At 41.3% G+C, this 13,844-nt stretch overlaps 1 protein-coding gene across 23 annotated transcripts in view; it reads left to right on the top strand.

Moving 5' to 3' along the window:
• Positions 1-13,844, top strand: part of CEP112 (centrosomal protein 112) — a 535,678-nt gene that overhangs the window by 473,346 nt on the left and 48,488 nt on the right. For all 23 annotated transcript variants that reach the window (XM_077972556.1, XM_077972553.1, XM_077972559.1 and 20 more), the window contains one exon: positions 8,925-9,014. In XM_077972556.1, coding sequence (XP_077828682.1) covers positions 8,925-9,014 — 90 coding nt within the window. The remainder of the gene's footprint in view (positions 1-8,924; positions 9,015-13,844) is intronic.

Raw genomic sequence — 13,844 nt, 5'->3', positions numbered from 1 at the left:
TAAACAAGTGTGGGCATTATTAAGAAGGTAATTAAGGTTTAAATGAGAGTCACCCTTATTTCACCTTTATAATTAGTGTCTCTTCACTGTAGTCACAGCTCAGGCATCACGCCTGTCTGAAGGACCAAGCAGCCAGGGGAAGAGAAGTTTACGTCAAGATTTTATAACTTAATATTTTATGACATACATTTAAAAATCATCTTACATGTTTTAAATGGAAAACAGACCATTACCATGAAAAAATAAACATTGAATTGGATTGTATGTAAATTATACCTCAATAAAAATAAAAATAGGCCTTCCCTTTCTAGTTATCTTCTCCTTCAGTCAAAATATGCACATCCTACCCCCTGGTCTCTTCATTCTGTCTTCAAAACATTCATGGGGTAAATCCTCCCGTATCCCTCCTGCCCACTGAGTGGCGAATGAATCATCTGTTTTCTCCAAAGTAGGATAGTAAATTCAAGCCTCATGAAGGAAAGGATATGATGACCTCATTTTTTTTTAAGTGGGACTTTTTTTCTTTTTTCAATGTTTCGACTTTTTATTATGGAAGCTTTTAAACATACACAAAAGTAGGGAGAAGAGTACGCAGAGCCGCCGTCTACCCGTCACCCTGCTTCAGCAGTTTCCCGCAGTTTGCCGGGGCGACTTCTTCTTGGCAGCATCTTCAGTATAAATACTCTGGCTTTTTCTTCTTGTTAAAACTCAGCTATGCAGAGCTTGCAGCTCGCAAGGCCCCCTCTCTGCGCTTCACCCAGCGGAGGTTCAGCTGGTTCCTTGTTTCACGGCCACAGACTGTACCCAAGGCCCTAAAAATCCACAACTCTACCGACCCCAGTTTTATATTTATATAGGGCAAAACTTTAATCAACACTCTTTCTGCTTACATATGGTTCAATCCAGTTTATTTTAAATAACAGAACACTATAGCATTCAAGGTTCCCACTTCCCAGAGGACATGTGGATGAACCTACGGACAGAACCAAGGAAAGGATCCATTTACCCTCTGCCCCTTCAGGTAGGGCAGGCCCAGAAGAATGTGCTCATAGACCTCATGATGATTTGTGAAAAGGCCAGGCACTACTAGCATTTTACCAAGACTTAACAACACAGAATGAGGCAGAATATGTGTCAAACACATTACATTTCAACTCAATGAGAACTGCTTTGAAACTCTCTAAAAGGAGACAAGAACCCGACCCTACGAGCTCCATGACAGAAAATGTGTAAGAGAATGTGTCTCTGGAGTCCGCTCTGCTAGGACAGTGTTTCCAGGACCACTGACTCAGAAGGGTGACTTTTCTACTGCTGATGATTCTGTCTTGATTTGCAAGTGGATTTTTCCAAATTTCTCATACATGGAGTTTTGATAAAGATGGGAAAGTAGAGTTTGAAATTGTATTCTCTGATCTGAACTTAAAGTACCGATATTCTGAGCTATATAAGCTGAAGACCAATTTGTATGCTTAGACAGCCTGTTGGGAAAAGGGTAGTAAGGTAACAGCTCTTGGGTTGCTGGAATGGAGTTGGCTAAGAAGTGGGCCAAAGGCGAGATCAGAAATCTCTAGAAAGATGTCTGGTCTTGCTACAGTACTACATCTGAAAGCCTCTCTCTGTTATGTACCTTGTATTCTGGGAACATTTAAAAAAAAATTTTTTTTTTTTTTTTTTTTTTTTTTTTTTTTTTTTTTTGAGACAGAGTCTTGCTCTGTCGCCCAGGCTAGAGTACAGTGAGGCGATCTCAGCTCACTGCAAGCTCCACCTCCCAGGTTCACGCCATTCTCCTGCCTCAGCCTCCCGAGTAGCTGGGACTTGTGGGTGCCCACCACCACGCCCGGCTAGTTTTTGTTTTGTTTTGTATTTTTAGTAGAGACGGGGTTTCACCATGTTAGCCAGGATGGTCTCGATCTCCTGACCTCATGATCCACCCACCTCGGCCTCCCAAAGTGCTGGAATTATAGGTGTGAGCCACCACGCCCGGCCGTGTAAAAAAATTTTTTAATCATTGTGACATAGTATATCTGTCTTCCAATAAAGTTTTCCTTTATTAAATAACCTTTAAACCACTTTATAATTAAAATGAATTTGTGTTTCATTTATTCATTATTAAAAGGCATGTATCTGCGATCACTTTATTCTTGTTTAATTGACTCAGAACTACAAGAGAAAACTTTGTTTTTTAAATAAGACTCCAAATAATTCCTTAATGCGTAGTTTTACAAGTTAAGGAGTGGCTTGAGCTGAATTATGTTCATACATTTTATTAAAATAACATTGACTAGTTACTCTTTTTTCCCCAAACTCACAGAAAAGCCCTGTATTGTCACAGGTGCCATTCAATGGGCACATTAGCTACCAGGTCTTTTTCCTCACCCTGAGGAGCCCATTAACATGTTCAATTTTTTACACTTTCATTTGCTCTCATTATTTTCAGATTTGAAACAAACAAATCAAATTATCCTACAACGCTCTCCCTTTGAAAGAGTGCGGTGAAGGCCGGGCGCGGTGGCTCAAGCCTGTAATCCCAGCACTTTGGGAGGCCGAGACGGGCGGATCACGAGGTCAGGAGTTCGAGACCATCCTGGCTAACACGGTGAAACCCCGTCTCTACTAAAAAATACAAAAAACTAGCCGGGCGAGGTGGCGGGCGCCTGTAGTCCCGGCTACTTGGGAGGCTGAGGCAGGAGAATGGCGTAAAAACCCGGGAGGCAGAGCTTGCAGTGAGCTGAGATCCGGCCACTGCACTCCAGCCTGGGCGACACAGCGAGACTCCGTCTCAAAAAAAAAAGAAAGAAAGAGTGCGGTGTGCGCTCGTTGTTCTTGTGGAGCTTATTATGTCATTTACATTTTTCTTCTGGAAAGTGTCATTCTTTACTCCCGACCAGGAGAAAGCACTCTGAAAGTCAGGAGCGGTGTAGCTTCCCACAGCCCGCTGACTTACATCATATTTAAAGGCAGATTTAATTGGGAGAAAAGAACTGTCTTTTCAGTAATGATGCCAGTTAACACTGCAGAGTTAGGAGAGGAGGGACAGTTCTGCAGAATAAACAGTTTAACTGTTCAAGTTGGATTTTGTTTTATATTTTTGACCCAGTGTTGGACATTCTATTCTTTAATTATCTTGGGCTTTTCTCCGGAAGAAACTAAAAGTTGTGATTTTGTGTGTGTGTGAAATGTCAAATTTGAAGCTTTTTTGAATAAAGAAGACACAACTTAAAGTCCCTGGTTGTACTTATTGAGCAATTGTGGTCATTTTCACATAGTCCTTATGTCAAATTCTGAGGTTGGAACTCTAATAACCTAATAATTTTTTAGAATATAAAACCAGGACCAGCTGCCAGTATAAACTGTCATTTTCCTTTCATGCAGTACATTTTGACTTTTTTGAAAGTGAAATATTATTTGGTGACTTTTCAATTTTTTTAACTGATCTTTAATAGTTGACGGAAGTCATTTCTAAATACAACTGCTTTCTCTGATTAACTTTAGAAAGATCACATTTTACATCTTTATGAGGAAATTTTTAAAGGCCTGCCTTTTTGAAAAGCGAATGTAATTTGAATTCCATTTTAATAATATTGATAAAACATAGTCGACTTCATAGTCTGTTCTCTATATGAAGTACAGAAAAAGGATCAGATCTACTTCGCTACGCTGCCTTCCTTGGAACTTTCTTTCAGCTAGATTTGCATAATATGTCATCCTAACTTCTCCTCAATTGCCTCCTGCCTATCTGGACTTTCAGCAGCTTTCTGGGCCTCCATCTCCTCCTCTGCCTGTTTGAGTGTGGGCATCCCCCAAAGGGCAGGTTTTAGAGCCTCTGCACCTCTGTCTGAGAGCATGCCCCACTCTTCAGACCCACTGAGCAACGTGATCTGCTAGCTAGGGGTTCTAGCAAGCGCTGGTTGCTGTACCGTTATCCCTTGGACAGGGTGGCTCCTAAACACAAAAGCTTATTTCCCACAGCTCTGGAGGCTGGGACATCCAGGATCAAAGCACCAGCAGATTCAGTGTCTTGGGAGAGCCTGCCTGATTCCTAGTTCATTGACACCCATCTTTGTGCTGTGTCCTTTCGTGGTAGAAGGGGCCAGGGACCTCACTCAGAGCTTTTAGAAGGGCACCGGTCCCATTCTTGAGGACGTTCCCTCCCAGAGGTCCTGCACCTGATAGCTTTGAGGGTTAAGATTTCAACATATGAATTTGGAGGAGGCACAAATATTCAGACTCTAGCAATAGTTCCTCCTTGAAGTCCCACCAGCACCTTCAGCCCAGCATGTCAGAAAGCACACAGCCCCACCGCTTCTGACTTGTGCTTAGCAAGAATTCACTATTCTCTGGTCATTCCATCTCAAAGCCTTGGGGTGTCTCTGAGTCCCTTTTTTCCAATGTCCTGTCAATGGTTCCACTGCACCCATCCCCTTCTCCATATCCACCACCCTCTTTCCAGGCCTGTTGTCTTTGGCTTTCACTTTTGCAGCATCCTCTTTTTTTTTTTTTTTTAATCCCATGACTTCACCGAGCAGAACTATTTCCTCAAAACTCAAGAGAAACACACAATTGGGCATGAGTAGGGCCAAATGCTTCTGTGGAAAAAGGAAGAAAGTTAGCTTCTGGCTTTGGCATTTGGGAGATGACAAGTGACTGGTGTGAAGACTGACTCAGGAGAGCAGTGGGGACGGGGGCAGGTGTAACGGGGTATGTAGTGAGTGGGGGAGGATGTGGGATGCCGAGTGTGGCACTCTCAGGGTTCTGCAGGTGAAGGCAAGGAGGGAGAGAAGCCGGGAGGTGGGGAACAACTCTTCATTTTAGGGAAGGGAGAGGCACACCATCTTTCTTTTCTGTGAAATAAAATTAAAAGCAAAAAAAAAAAAAAAAAAAAAAAATGAATATTTTATATTGTAGCAGAAACCAGACAATATATTATCAATTATTATTATTGTGATATGTGTGTGTACGTTCAGAGATAGATATAGATATTTGGAGGATATATTTGTATATTTTGTGTCTCAGGACACATAATCACCTTTGGTTAAATGTGCCACATGAAGGACAGTCAGAAGCCCTGATGATTGAAGTAAATATCTTTAGGGAGTAGAGTTTAAATGTTTATGACTTCCTTCCACAAACATGAATTCAGTGTCACCTGTGTACCAGGCATTGACCTGGCTTGTCACTGGGCTTGCAGAAATAAAGAAAGGAGATCCCTGAGCTGCAGTTTCATGCAGACAGTTGCATGCCACCCAGACACGTAAATTAATTCTCTTAAACACTAGATGGATGAAAGCCCAGAGAAGTCCATATTTAGCTCTTGTACAGATCAGGGCAATTACATCATTGAGCAGAGTAGGTGCGGTAAGGACTTCCAGGCAAAGAAAAGAGAAAATCAGTACAGAGTGGGAAAGAGGCAGCACGGAGTAGCACAAGCATATTGAATTTGAAGTTACAGAAATGTGTTAAAATTCCAGTCCAGGCCGGACATGGTGGCTCACACCTGTAATCCCAGCACTTCAGGAGGCTGAGGCGGGCGGATCACAAGGTCAGGAGATCGAGACCATCCTGGCTAACATGGTGAAATCCCGTCTCTACTAAAAATACAAAAAATTAGCCGGGCGTGGTGGCACACGCCTGTAATCCCAGCTACGTGGAGGCTGAGGCAGGAGAATTGCTTGAACCCGGGAGGCGGAGGTAGCAGTGAGCCGAGATTGTGCCACTGCACTCCAGCCTGGGTGACAGAGCGAGACTCCACCCCCCCCCAAAAAAAAGAAAAATCCCAGTCCAGTGCCTTACTGCTAACCACATGGACTTGAGCAAAGTAGTTAACTGCATGCAGCCTCAATTACATCCTTTCTAACATAGACGAAATAATACTGGGTGCACAAAATTGTCATAAGGGTGAAAAATAAAATCCACTCTGTGGATGATAGCGCCTGTTATTATTGCTGGTAATGACATCTGCACGGCACACCAAGGCTTCCTACGGCACGGCGTGGCTGGAGACCAAGCCAGTTGATGAAGGCCCTTGGATGCTATGCTAAGGAGTGAGAGCTGTCTCTCAGCGGGGCTGGAGTGTTGTTTCAGCATTTTAGTCAGGGAACAACATAATCAGATTTAAGTTTAACAAGATCACTGTGACAGTGGTGTGGGGATGGATTAGAGAGCAGGAAAAAGTGGGGACAAAAAAAATGGATAAATATTCTTCCCGATACTGTAATCATTACTTTCCCCAATTATGCCATAAGAGAAGCTGATGAGATCCTATTTATTGGTAGCTATGAAAGTCGGGAGCAGGGGGAAGGCTACCTCATCAACAAGCACAGGAACTATTACATTCATCCTTTTGGAAGTAGAACACAACAGAATTATAGACAATTCAAGAATGGAGAGATTTCCAAGCTCATTCTCAGACCTGGTTGAATTATAGATTTATAATCAAGTCTCATATCAAAGACACCCTAAAGCATGCAAGCTCACTCACAAACCATTTCAGACACCCTAAAGCATGCAAGCTCATTCACAGACCATTTCACTTTTTAAATTAGTTCTTAGCCTGGGGTCCATTCACCGATGGGCTTCAGGCAATCTAGGAATGCCCTACAGTGAGAGGCAAAATCATAAAACTATGGTTTTTCTCCTTCTAGGGAGTAACTACTTAGCTTTCATGAGATGCTCAAAGGAGTCTAGAACCTCCCAAAAGGTTAAGAACCACTATTTATCTGGACATAAAAAAGACTGGCATTGTGTCGCAGGAATCTTTAATGGACACTAACTTAGCCATTGTGTCTGAACTCCTGTCTCCACCTGGATGTGTAGTAGGCATTTCAAACTGAACCCAGCTGAGGCTGAGCTCCAGCTCCTCTCCCCCAACACCTGCCCTGTCTCTGTGAATGCCAACTGCAGTCTTAGCTCCTCAGGCCAGAATCCCTGGGGTCCTGTTTATTCCTCTCTGCTTCCACTGTCTCGGGGCCATCATCTCTATTTCATACCTGGACCTGATCCTTCCTTCATCAGCTGTTACCACCTGGCCCCGCTCTCCATCTTCCCTTTCCCAGTGTTGCAGTGGCCTCTCCCCTGCTCTCTGCCTCTGCCTTGACCCTCAGTCTGCTCCTCTCAGGCCACCCTGCTCCCTGCCTCTCCCCTGCTCTCTGCCTCTGCCTTGACCCTCAGTCTGCTCCTCTCAGGCCTCCCCACCCTGCTCCCTGCCTCTCCCCTACTCCCTGCCTCTGCCTTGCCCCTCAGTCTGCTCCTCAGACAGCAATGAAAGCAGCACCGGCTCCCCACCCCCAAGCAGCTTCCTGTCCACCTCTAGGCAAAATCTAAAGCCGTTGACCTGTGAGACTCCATGTGACCTGCTGTGACTTGAACCCTGTTATGTCCTTGACCTCACTGCTGCTGCTTTGCTCACTCTCAACAGTGACCTTATGGCTTCCACAAACATACCATCTCGGAGTCATTCCACATGCAGCGGCCACTGCTTGGAAGGCTCTTCCTGTGGAAATGTACATGTGACTTGCTCTCTCTTGTCCTTCAGGTCTTTGCACAGATAGGCCTTCTTGGACCATCTCCGCTTCCTCACACCACTCTAGAATGTCCCCTTCCCTGCTTTATTTTTCTTCTGCACTCATCACAGATATATAATACACTTACTGTTTGCTTATTGCCTACCTCCACCCCATTATAATCTAAGCATGTCAATGCAAGGATTTTTTTTTTTTAACAGAACAGGGTCTCATTCTGTCACCTAGACTGGAGTGCAGTGGCACAGTCATAGCCCTCTGCAGCTCCAAACTCCTGGGCTCAAGTGATCGTCCTGCCTCAGCATCCTGAGTAGCTGGGACCACAGGTTTGCACCCCCACACCCAGCTAATTAAATTTTAAAAATTGTAGAAATGATCTTGCTATGTTGCCCAGGCTGGTCTTGAATTCCTAGCTTCAAGTGATCCTCCTGCCTTAGCCTTTGGAAGTGCTGGGATTAGAGATGTGAACTACTGTGCCTGACCAGGGTTTTTGTTTTGTTTTATTTGGTTTGGTCTATTTTCTTTCACTGCTATGTCTACAGTACCTATTTCAATTCTTGACATAGAGCAGGAACTCACTAATATTGACTGGATGGATTGAATTTTGTGAATTTGACACCTTTGCTGTTACCACCCCGTGCATTCTGCTCACTGTAACTTTCCATGTAGTGTTTCGATAATGACACTGGATTGTTTGAACGGACAATCCAGTGTCACTATAGAAATAGTACGTGGAAACTACAAGTTCTTTTTCTAGTTCACCCCTTTACCTAACATAGATTGATACAGTGATAATTATTGGTCTTTGTGGTTTCTATTTCCCATATCAACCTGAATTCTATTTCAAACAGCTACTTGGCAACTGAAAGAGTTCACCTCTGTCCATTTCTTACAAATTCCTCAAATTCCATACCATTCTCTCTGACTTTATAAAGAAATTCATTTATGGCTACTATAATTTACTCAAATTATCATAATATAATTTTGAAAAATGTTCTGCTAGTCAGATATTACAATTCCTATCTGTCACAATGATATTCAGAGTGTAAGTGTATCTTGCAGGTGTCCTGAGGGAACCATTTTCATTGCAATCGTGTTATGCTTTATTACATATGCTTTATTACACGCTTGTGGTTCTGCGCGAGAAGGATATGAGACGTTTTAATGTATGATTGACACCTGCCAATTTGTCTGTTTTATAACTTTGAGAGTTTTTGTACTTCGTATTCTTAAGGCAGAAAACATCTTGGTCTGACACACAAAAGTCTGATATTGTTTTGCCTGAATGCTTTGGAACAAGAGTAAGAAACTAGAAATCTGAGGCCTTTTTAATGCCAGTTCATGGTGTAAAACTGTTTTTTCAAGTGTGCTAATTATTAATGATATCTTTATTTTATACTGTTTCAGATTTTACAAGATGAATTAGAAAACCGTTCTAATCAGGTGCGATGTGCAGAGAAAAAGTTACAACACAAAGAATTGGAGTCACAGGAACAGGTACCCTCTCCTTTCCTGTTTGACTCTCCTGTTTACTTTCTCTAGGTCAAGAAGTGTGTGCGGCCAGGTGCAATGGCTCACTTCTGCAATCCCAGCACTTTGGGAGGCCAAGGTGGGTGGATCACCTCAAGTCAGGAGTTCGAGACAAGCCTGGCCAACATGGCGAAACCCCGTCTCTACTAAAAATACAAAAATTAGCTTGGTGTGGTGACGGGTGCCTGTAATCCCAGTTACTTGGGAGGCTGAGGCAGGAGAATTACTTGAACCCCGGAGGCAGAGGTTACAGTGAGCCGAGATCGCACCATTGCACTCCAGCCTGGGTGACAAGAACAAAACTCTGTCTCAAAAAAAAAAAAAAAAAAAAAAAACCAGTTTACGCATTACCTGTTTCAGTTATGATGCTTTGGGTGCAAGTAACAGAATATCCCACCCATGGTTGACATAAAAAATAAAGCAGTTTATTACCTCACAGAACAAGAAGTCCACAAGTAAAGCATTCTCATGGCTCTGCCGGTGCTGGCTTCATTCTAGAAACTTCATTCTTGAAGTTTCAAGATGGCTGCAGCAGTGCCAGGCATCCTGCCCAGATCTGCACTATTCGGAGGCAGAAAGGGGCTACCAGTTTCTAGGGCCTAATGCGTAAGGAAGTCTTTCCCGGAAAGACCCCCTCCCTTTACATGTCATTGGCCAGAGAAGATCACATGCTTAGCCTGGCATACCCAATCCCTGGCAAAAGAACCGAGTATACAAAACTAGCCTAGAGTAATCAGGACCACATGCTGGTGATGAAACTGGGAGAAGAAGGAAAACTGGAACAAAAAGGAGGGGAAATGGAGTGTTGAATATGCAGCCAACAGCGTCTGCTGTGTCATCGTTTCAAAATAAATGGATATTATTTTGCTTAGAGGCATAAATCATGTTTTCTTTTAAATTTCAGTTTTCTCCTCTTTCTTTCCATTCTTTTCAAAATAATGTAATTTAACCCAGAATAGTATGGCTATGACAATAGCTAATGACCTATTTTATTTTTAAATGGCAGCATTATTTTCACCAACTCTTCTGGTTATAATAAATTTCACTTAGTGGTAATTTTGACAATTTAAAGTAAAAAGTCAACATGTATCAATAGAGACCATGAATCTTGATGAAACCCTTTATAAATGCATTGTCCTCAGCCATTGAGTATAGCATTGCTAATATTGATCTAAGTGCCACCAATCTATTATGTACAGAAACAGTCATAGGAATTGACTGTTTATACTTTGGTTGTAAAACTCAGTACAAGAATGTTGGCATATTATATTAGCTTATTCTGAATTTCAGGGAAGGTGAAATACAAAAGTAAGGGTAATAGGGAAGCTTTTTTTTCTTCTTTAATCTCTGGAGATATTTACAAACAGGATCCCACGGTAGAGGATTGTACAAAATGATGAAAGTAAGCACCTAATAGATGCTGACTGTTAATACGTAATGAATTGACTTGCCCTCCTATAATTCCTTCCTACTCGCTAATAAACTCTGTGTCATATGTGTATCACATATGTATGTACATATCATGTATATAAGATATGCATAAATATACACATATACATATACGTTTTATACAATGTCTATGTATAGGATAACAAAATAGAATAATACTAGAATAAAAAATTAATAACTACGCCAGGCGCAGTGGCTCACACCTGTAATCCCAACACTTGTGGGCGGATCAACGAGGTCAGGAGTTCAAGACCGGCCTGGCCAACATGGCTAAACCCTGTCTCTCCTAAAAATACAAAAGTTAGCCAGGCACGGTGGCAGGCACCTGTAGTCCTAGCTACTCAGGAGGCTGAGGCAGGAGAATTGCTTGAACTGGGGAGGTGGAGGTTGCAGTGAGCCGAGATCACGCCACTGTACTCCAGCCTGGGAGACAGAGCAAGGCTCCATCTCAAAAAAAAAAAAAAAAAATTAATAATAACTATACCTTATCAAATGCTGACAAGATGACAGAGACTGTACAAGAAATGTTACACATACTGGTTCATTTAATTTTCACAATAACCGCGTAAGATCATTATTATCATCTGTGTTTTGTGAATAGCTCGCCAAAATCCAGAGTGGTTGAGTAACTCATCCAAGATCACACAGCAGTAGATCCAAGATCACATGGTAATAGAGGAGTATTCAGATTCGTGTTTATCTGAACTCCAAACTTTTGTTCCTTTCATGACAATTCTCAAGTTACAGATCTAGCAAAAAGAAGCCTGAATAGCAATGATAGAGAAAGTAACTTATTAAGGACGGCAGGCAAATAGACATTGTGTTCCTGCTTCCTGGTAGAGGAGCAAATGCCATTGACTTTCCATGGTCAGAGAAAAGCCATGAGCAAAGGAAGCACAAGCATAGCAGACTTGCCCATCATGTGCCAAGTCAAGGAGATGAAAATGCCTCTTCAGATGGGAGCATGGATTTGTTCGTGTCAAATCAGCAGGTCTGATTGTCACTGAAGGTCAACTGAGCCTCATCCTCTGTAGATGACGCTTGTAACTAAAAGAAGGAGAAAAGACAAGCTTCTTAAAGGCAGGAAAAGGTGCTCCCTGGAGGGCTGGGGCTTCTCTAGTTTGTGGTAAAATATGACTTAAGGTAAAACTTTTGTTGACATCAATTTAATTCATGGCAAAACTTCACACAGAAAATTCCATAATATATTGAGAGTAGGGAAATTAAGAAATCCCAAATGAACAATAGAGAAGGATTCAGGAACTACTTTCAGTCTTTTTTTTATTGACTTCTTTTTGATCATCAAAGTTGCTTTCATCTTTGTAGTGACAATAGCTTTTTAGAATATTTCTTACACTAATTCCTGATATCTTCTATTAGGCTACAGTTTACCAAAGAAATGTCAGGAAATACCCATGGGTAAAGCAGAATATTTCATAATCTTTGTAACCATGAGATGTTGGGTTCTTTCCACAAGGTCCTAGGGTGTAGCTAAAAAAAAAAAAAAAAAAAAAAAGCCAGTTGTTTCAATTAAACTGAACAATAAATAATAGATATTTAACAAATACTCTTCATCTATATTTAACTTAATCTTTTATCCGAATTTGACCTATGTCCCCCTTTAAATTTGTGACACTAATACAAATAGTCAAAAATAATTAGAACTAGGCTGGGCATGGTGGCTCATGCCTGTAATACCAGCACTTTGGAAGGTCGATCACCTGAGGTTAGGGGTTCGAGACCAGCCTGGCCAACATGGTAAAACCCCATCTCTACTAAAAATACAAAAATTAGCCAGGCATGGTGGCGGGCACCTGTAATCCCAGCTGCTTGGGAGGCTGAGGCAGGATAATTGCTTGAACCTGGAAGGCAGAGGGTGCAGTGAGCCGAGATTGTGCCATTGCACTCCAGCCTGGGTGACAAAGCAAGATGCTGTCTCAAAAAGAAAAAAAAAATTAGAACTATTTTCATAGATACTTTTTAGGATCTGCTAAGTATGAGTTTACTAAGGATATCTAAAATGTTGAGATTGTTACATTATGAATGTATTTTTTTGTTGTTCGTCAAAGCAACTTCAATAACAGTAGCTAGTCTCACATCAGCCAATCAAACAACTAAAATGTGTTTGAAACAGCCCCTGAGAACTATCTTCTCTTTCTTTTCAAGCAAATATTGTTATCCTGATACTAGTTGCATTAAGGAATCAAAATTGAAACTGGCAGAATTACAAAAGACAATTTCCTAAGCTGCTTTTTTTAACTTGCTTGCTTTAAAAAAGTTTAAATGGTTTCTGGTTTTCATTTAAGAAAAATTTCTGTTTTGATTCTATAAAAACAAGAAATGAATGAGGCATTTTAAAAGTTATGCTTTTAATTAAGAACAAAAAGCTGCTTCTCATCAGGTCTTGGTGGGTGGCATCTTCGTTGCCCACCACATGCCTTGGTGCCACCAACTCTCTCTTCTGTCCCCTCATGTGGACAGATCAGCACACGGAGTCCTCAGGGAAGGTGTACTCATTGGGAGGCACAAAGGGTTAATTTACTCCTTGTGCAGATTCAAGAGAAATAACACTAATAGAATCAGGAAATAAATTGCCCAAGTCAGCTTTACAAAAGTGTGATGTCTTCTCTAATCAATAAACAGCAATTTAAAATCACCATGATTTTTATTCATAAGAGGAGGTAATAATTTCTAATTCCAGTTTAATCTGAGCAAGAACCCCATAATTTTATCAAAGAAGGGAGATCAGAGCTTGAGTCAGACTTCTTCATTGTGCAAAGAAACTGAGTCATCAGGAAGGATGTGACTTCCCTAATGTACAACACAGTAGTGGCAGACCCAGGGTAGGTCTGTAAGTGGTCTGCTTACTCCCAGAATGTTATTTTCCACTGTGTTAAACACTCTGTAAAATGGATATTTGCCATCTGTCACTCGGGTGCAGGTACAGATTAAAATATTATGGATAAAACTAAAATTCACTGAGTTTCATTATTCACAATGGGGAGCAAACAATGTTTCGTTATTCACACTGAGAGGAGATAATTTGGCTTGATAAATTATACAAAAGAAAAGGAAGAAAATAAATAGCCTAGAAGTTTTCTTGGTATTCTTAACACTGAGTAAAGCATGTATTTATAACAAAGACACCAAACAATGTCAGATTCTAACATAACAATATGTGGATATTAACATTCACAGAGCAAAACCCCTGCTTCAAACTGGCTATCTTAAAATTTGAAAGTATGAATAGCTTTAATTACGTTGATCACTCAGTTTCCCAGAAGAATATTTTATTAAACAAATTAGTGAGGAAAAAAACAATACTTTAGAGATGTTCTAATAAATAAA

This window comes from Macaca mulatta, chromosome 16 (assembly GCF_049350105.2).
Source record: "Macaca mulatta isolate MMU2019108-1 chromosome 16, T2T-MMU8v2.0, whole genome shotgun sequence".
In the NCBI taxonomy this organism is placed as follows: domain Eukaryota; kingdom Metazoa; phylum Chordata; class Mammalia; order Primates; family Cercopithecidae; genus Macaca; species Macaca mulatta.
Note: the sequence above shows the minus strand (reverse complement) of the source record. Positions and strands in the feature narration are given on the sequence as shown.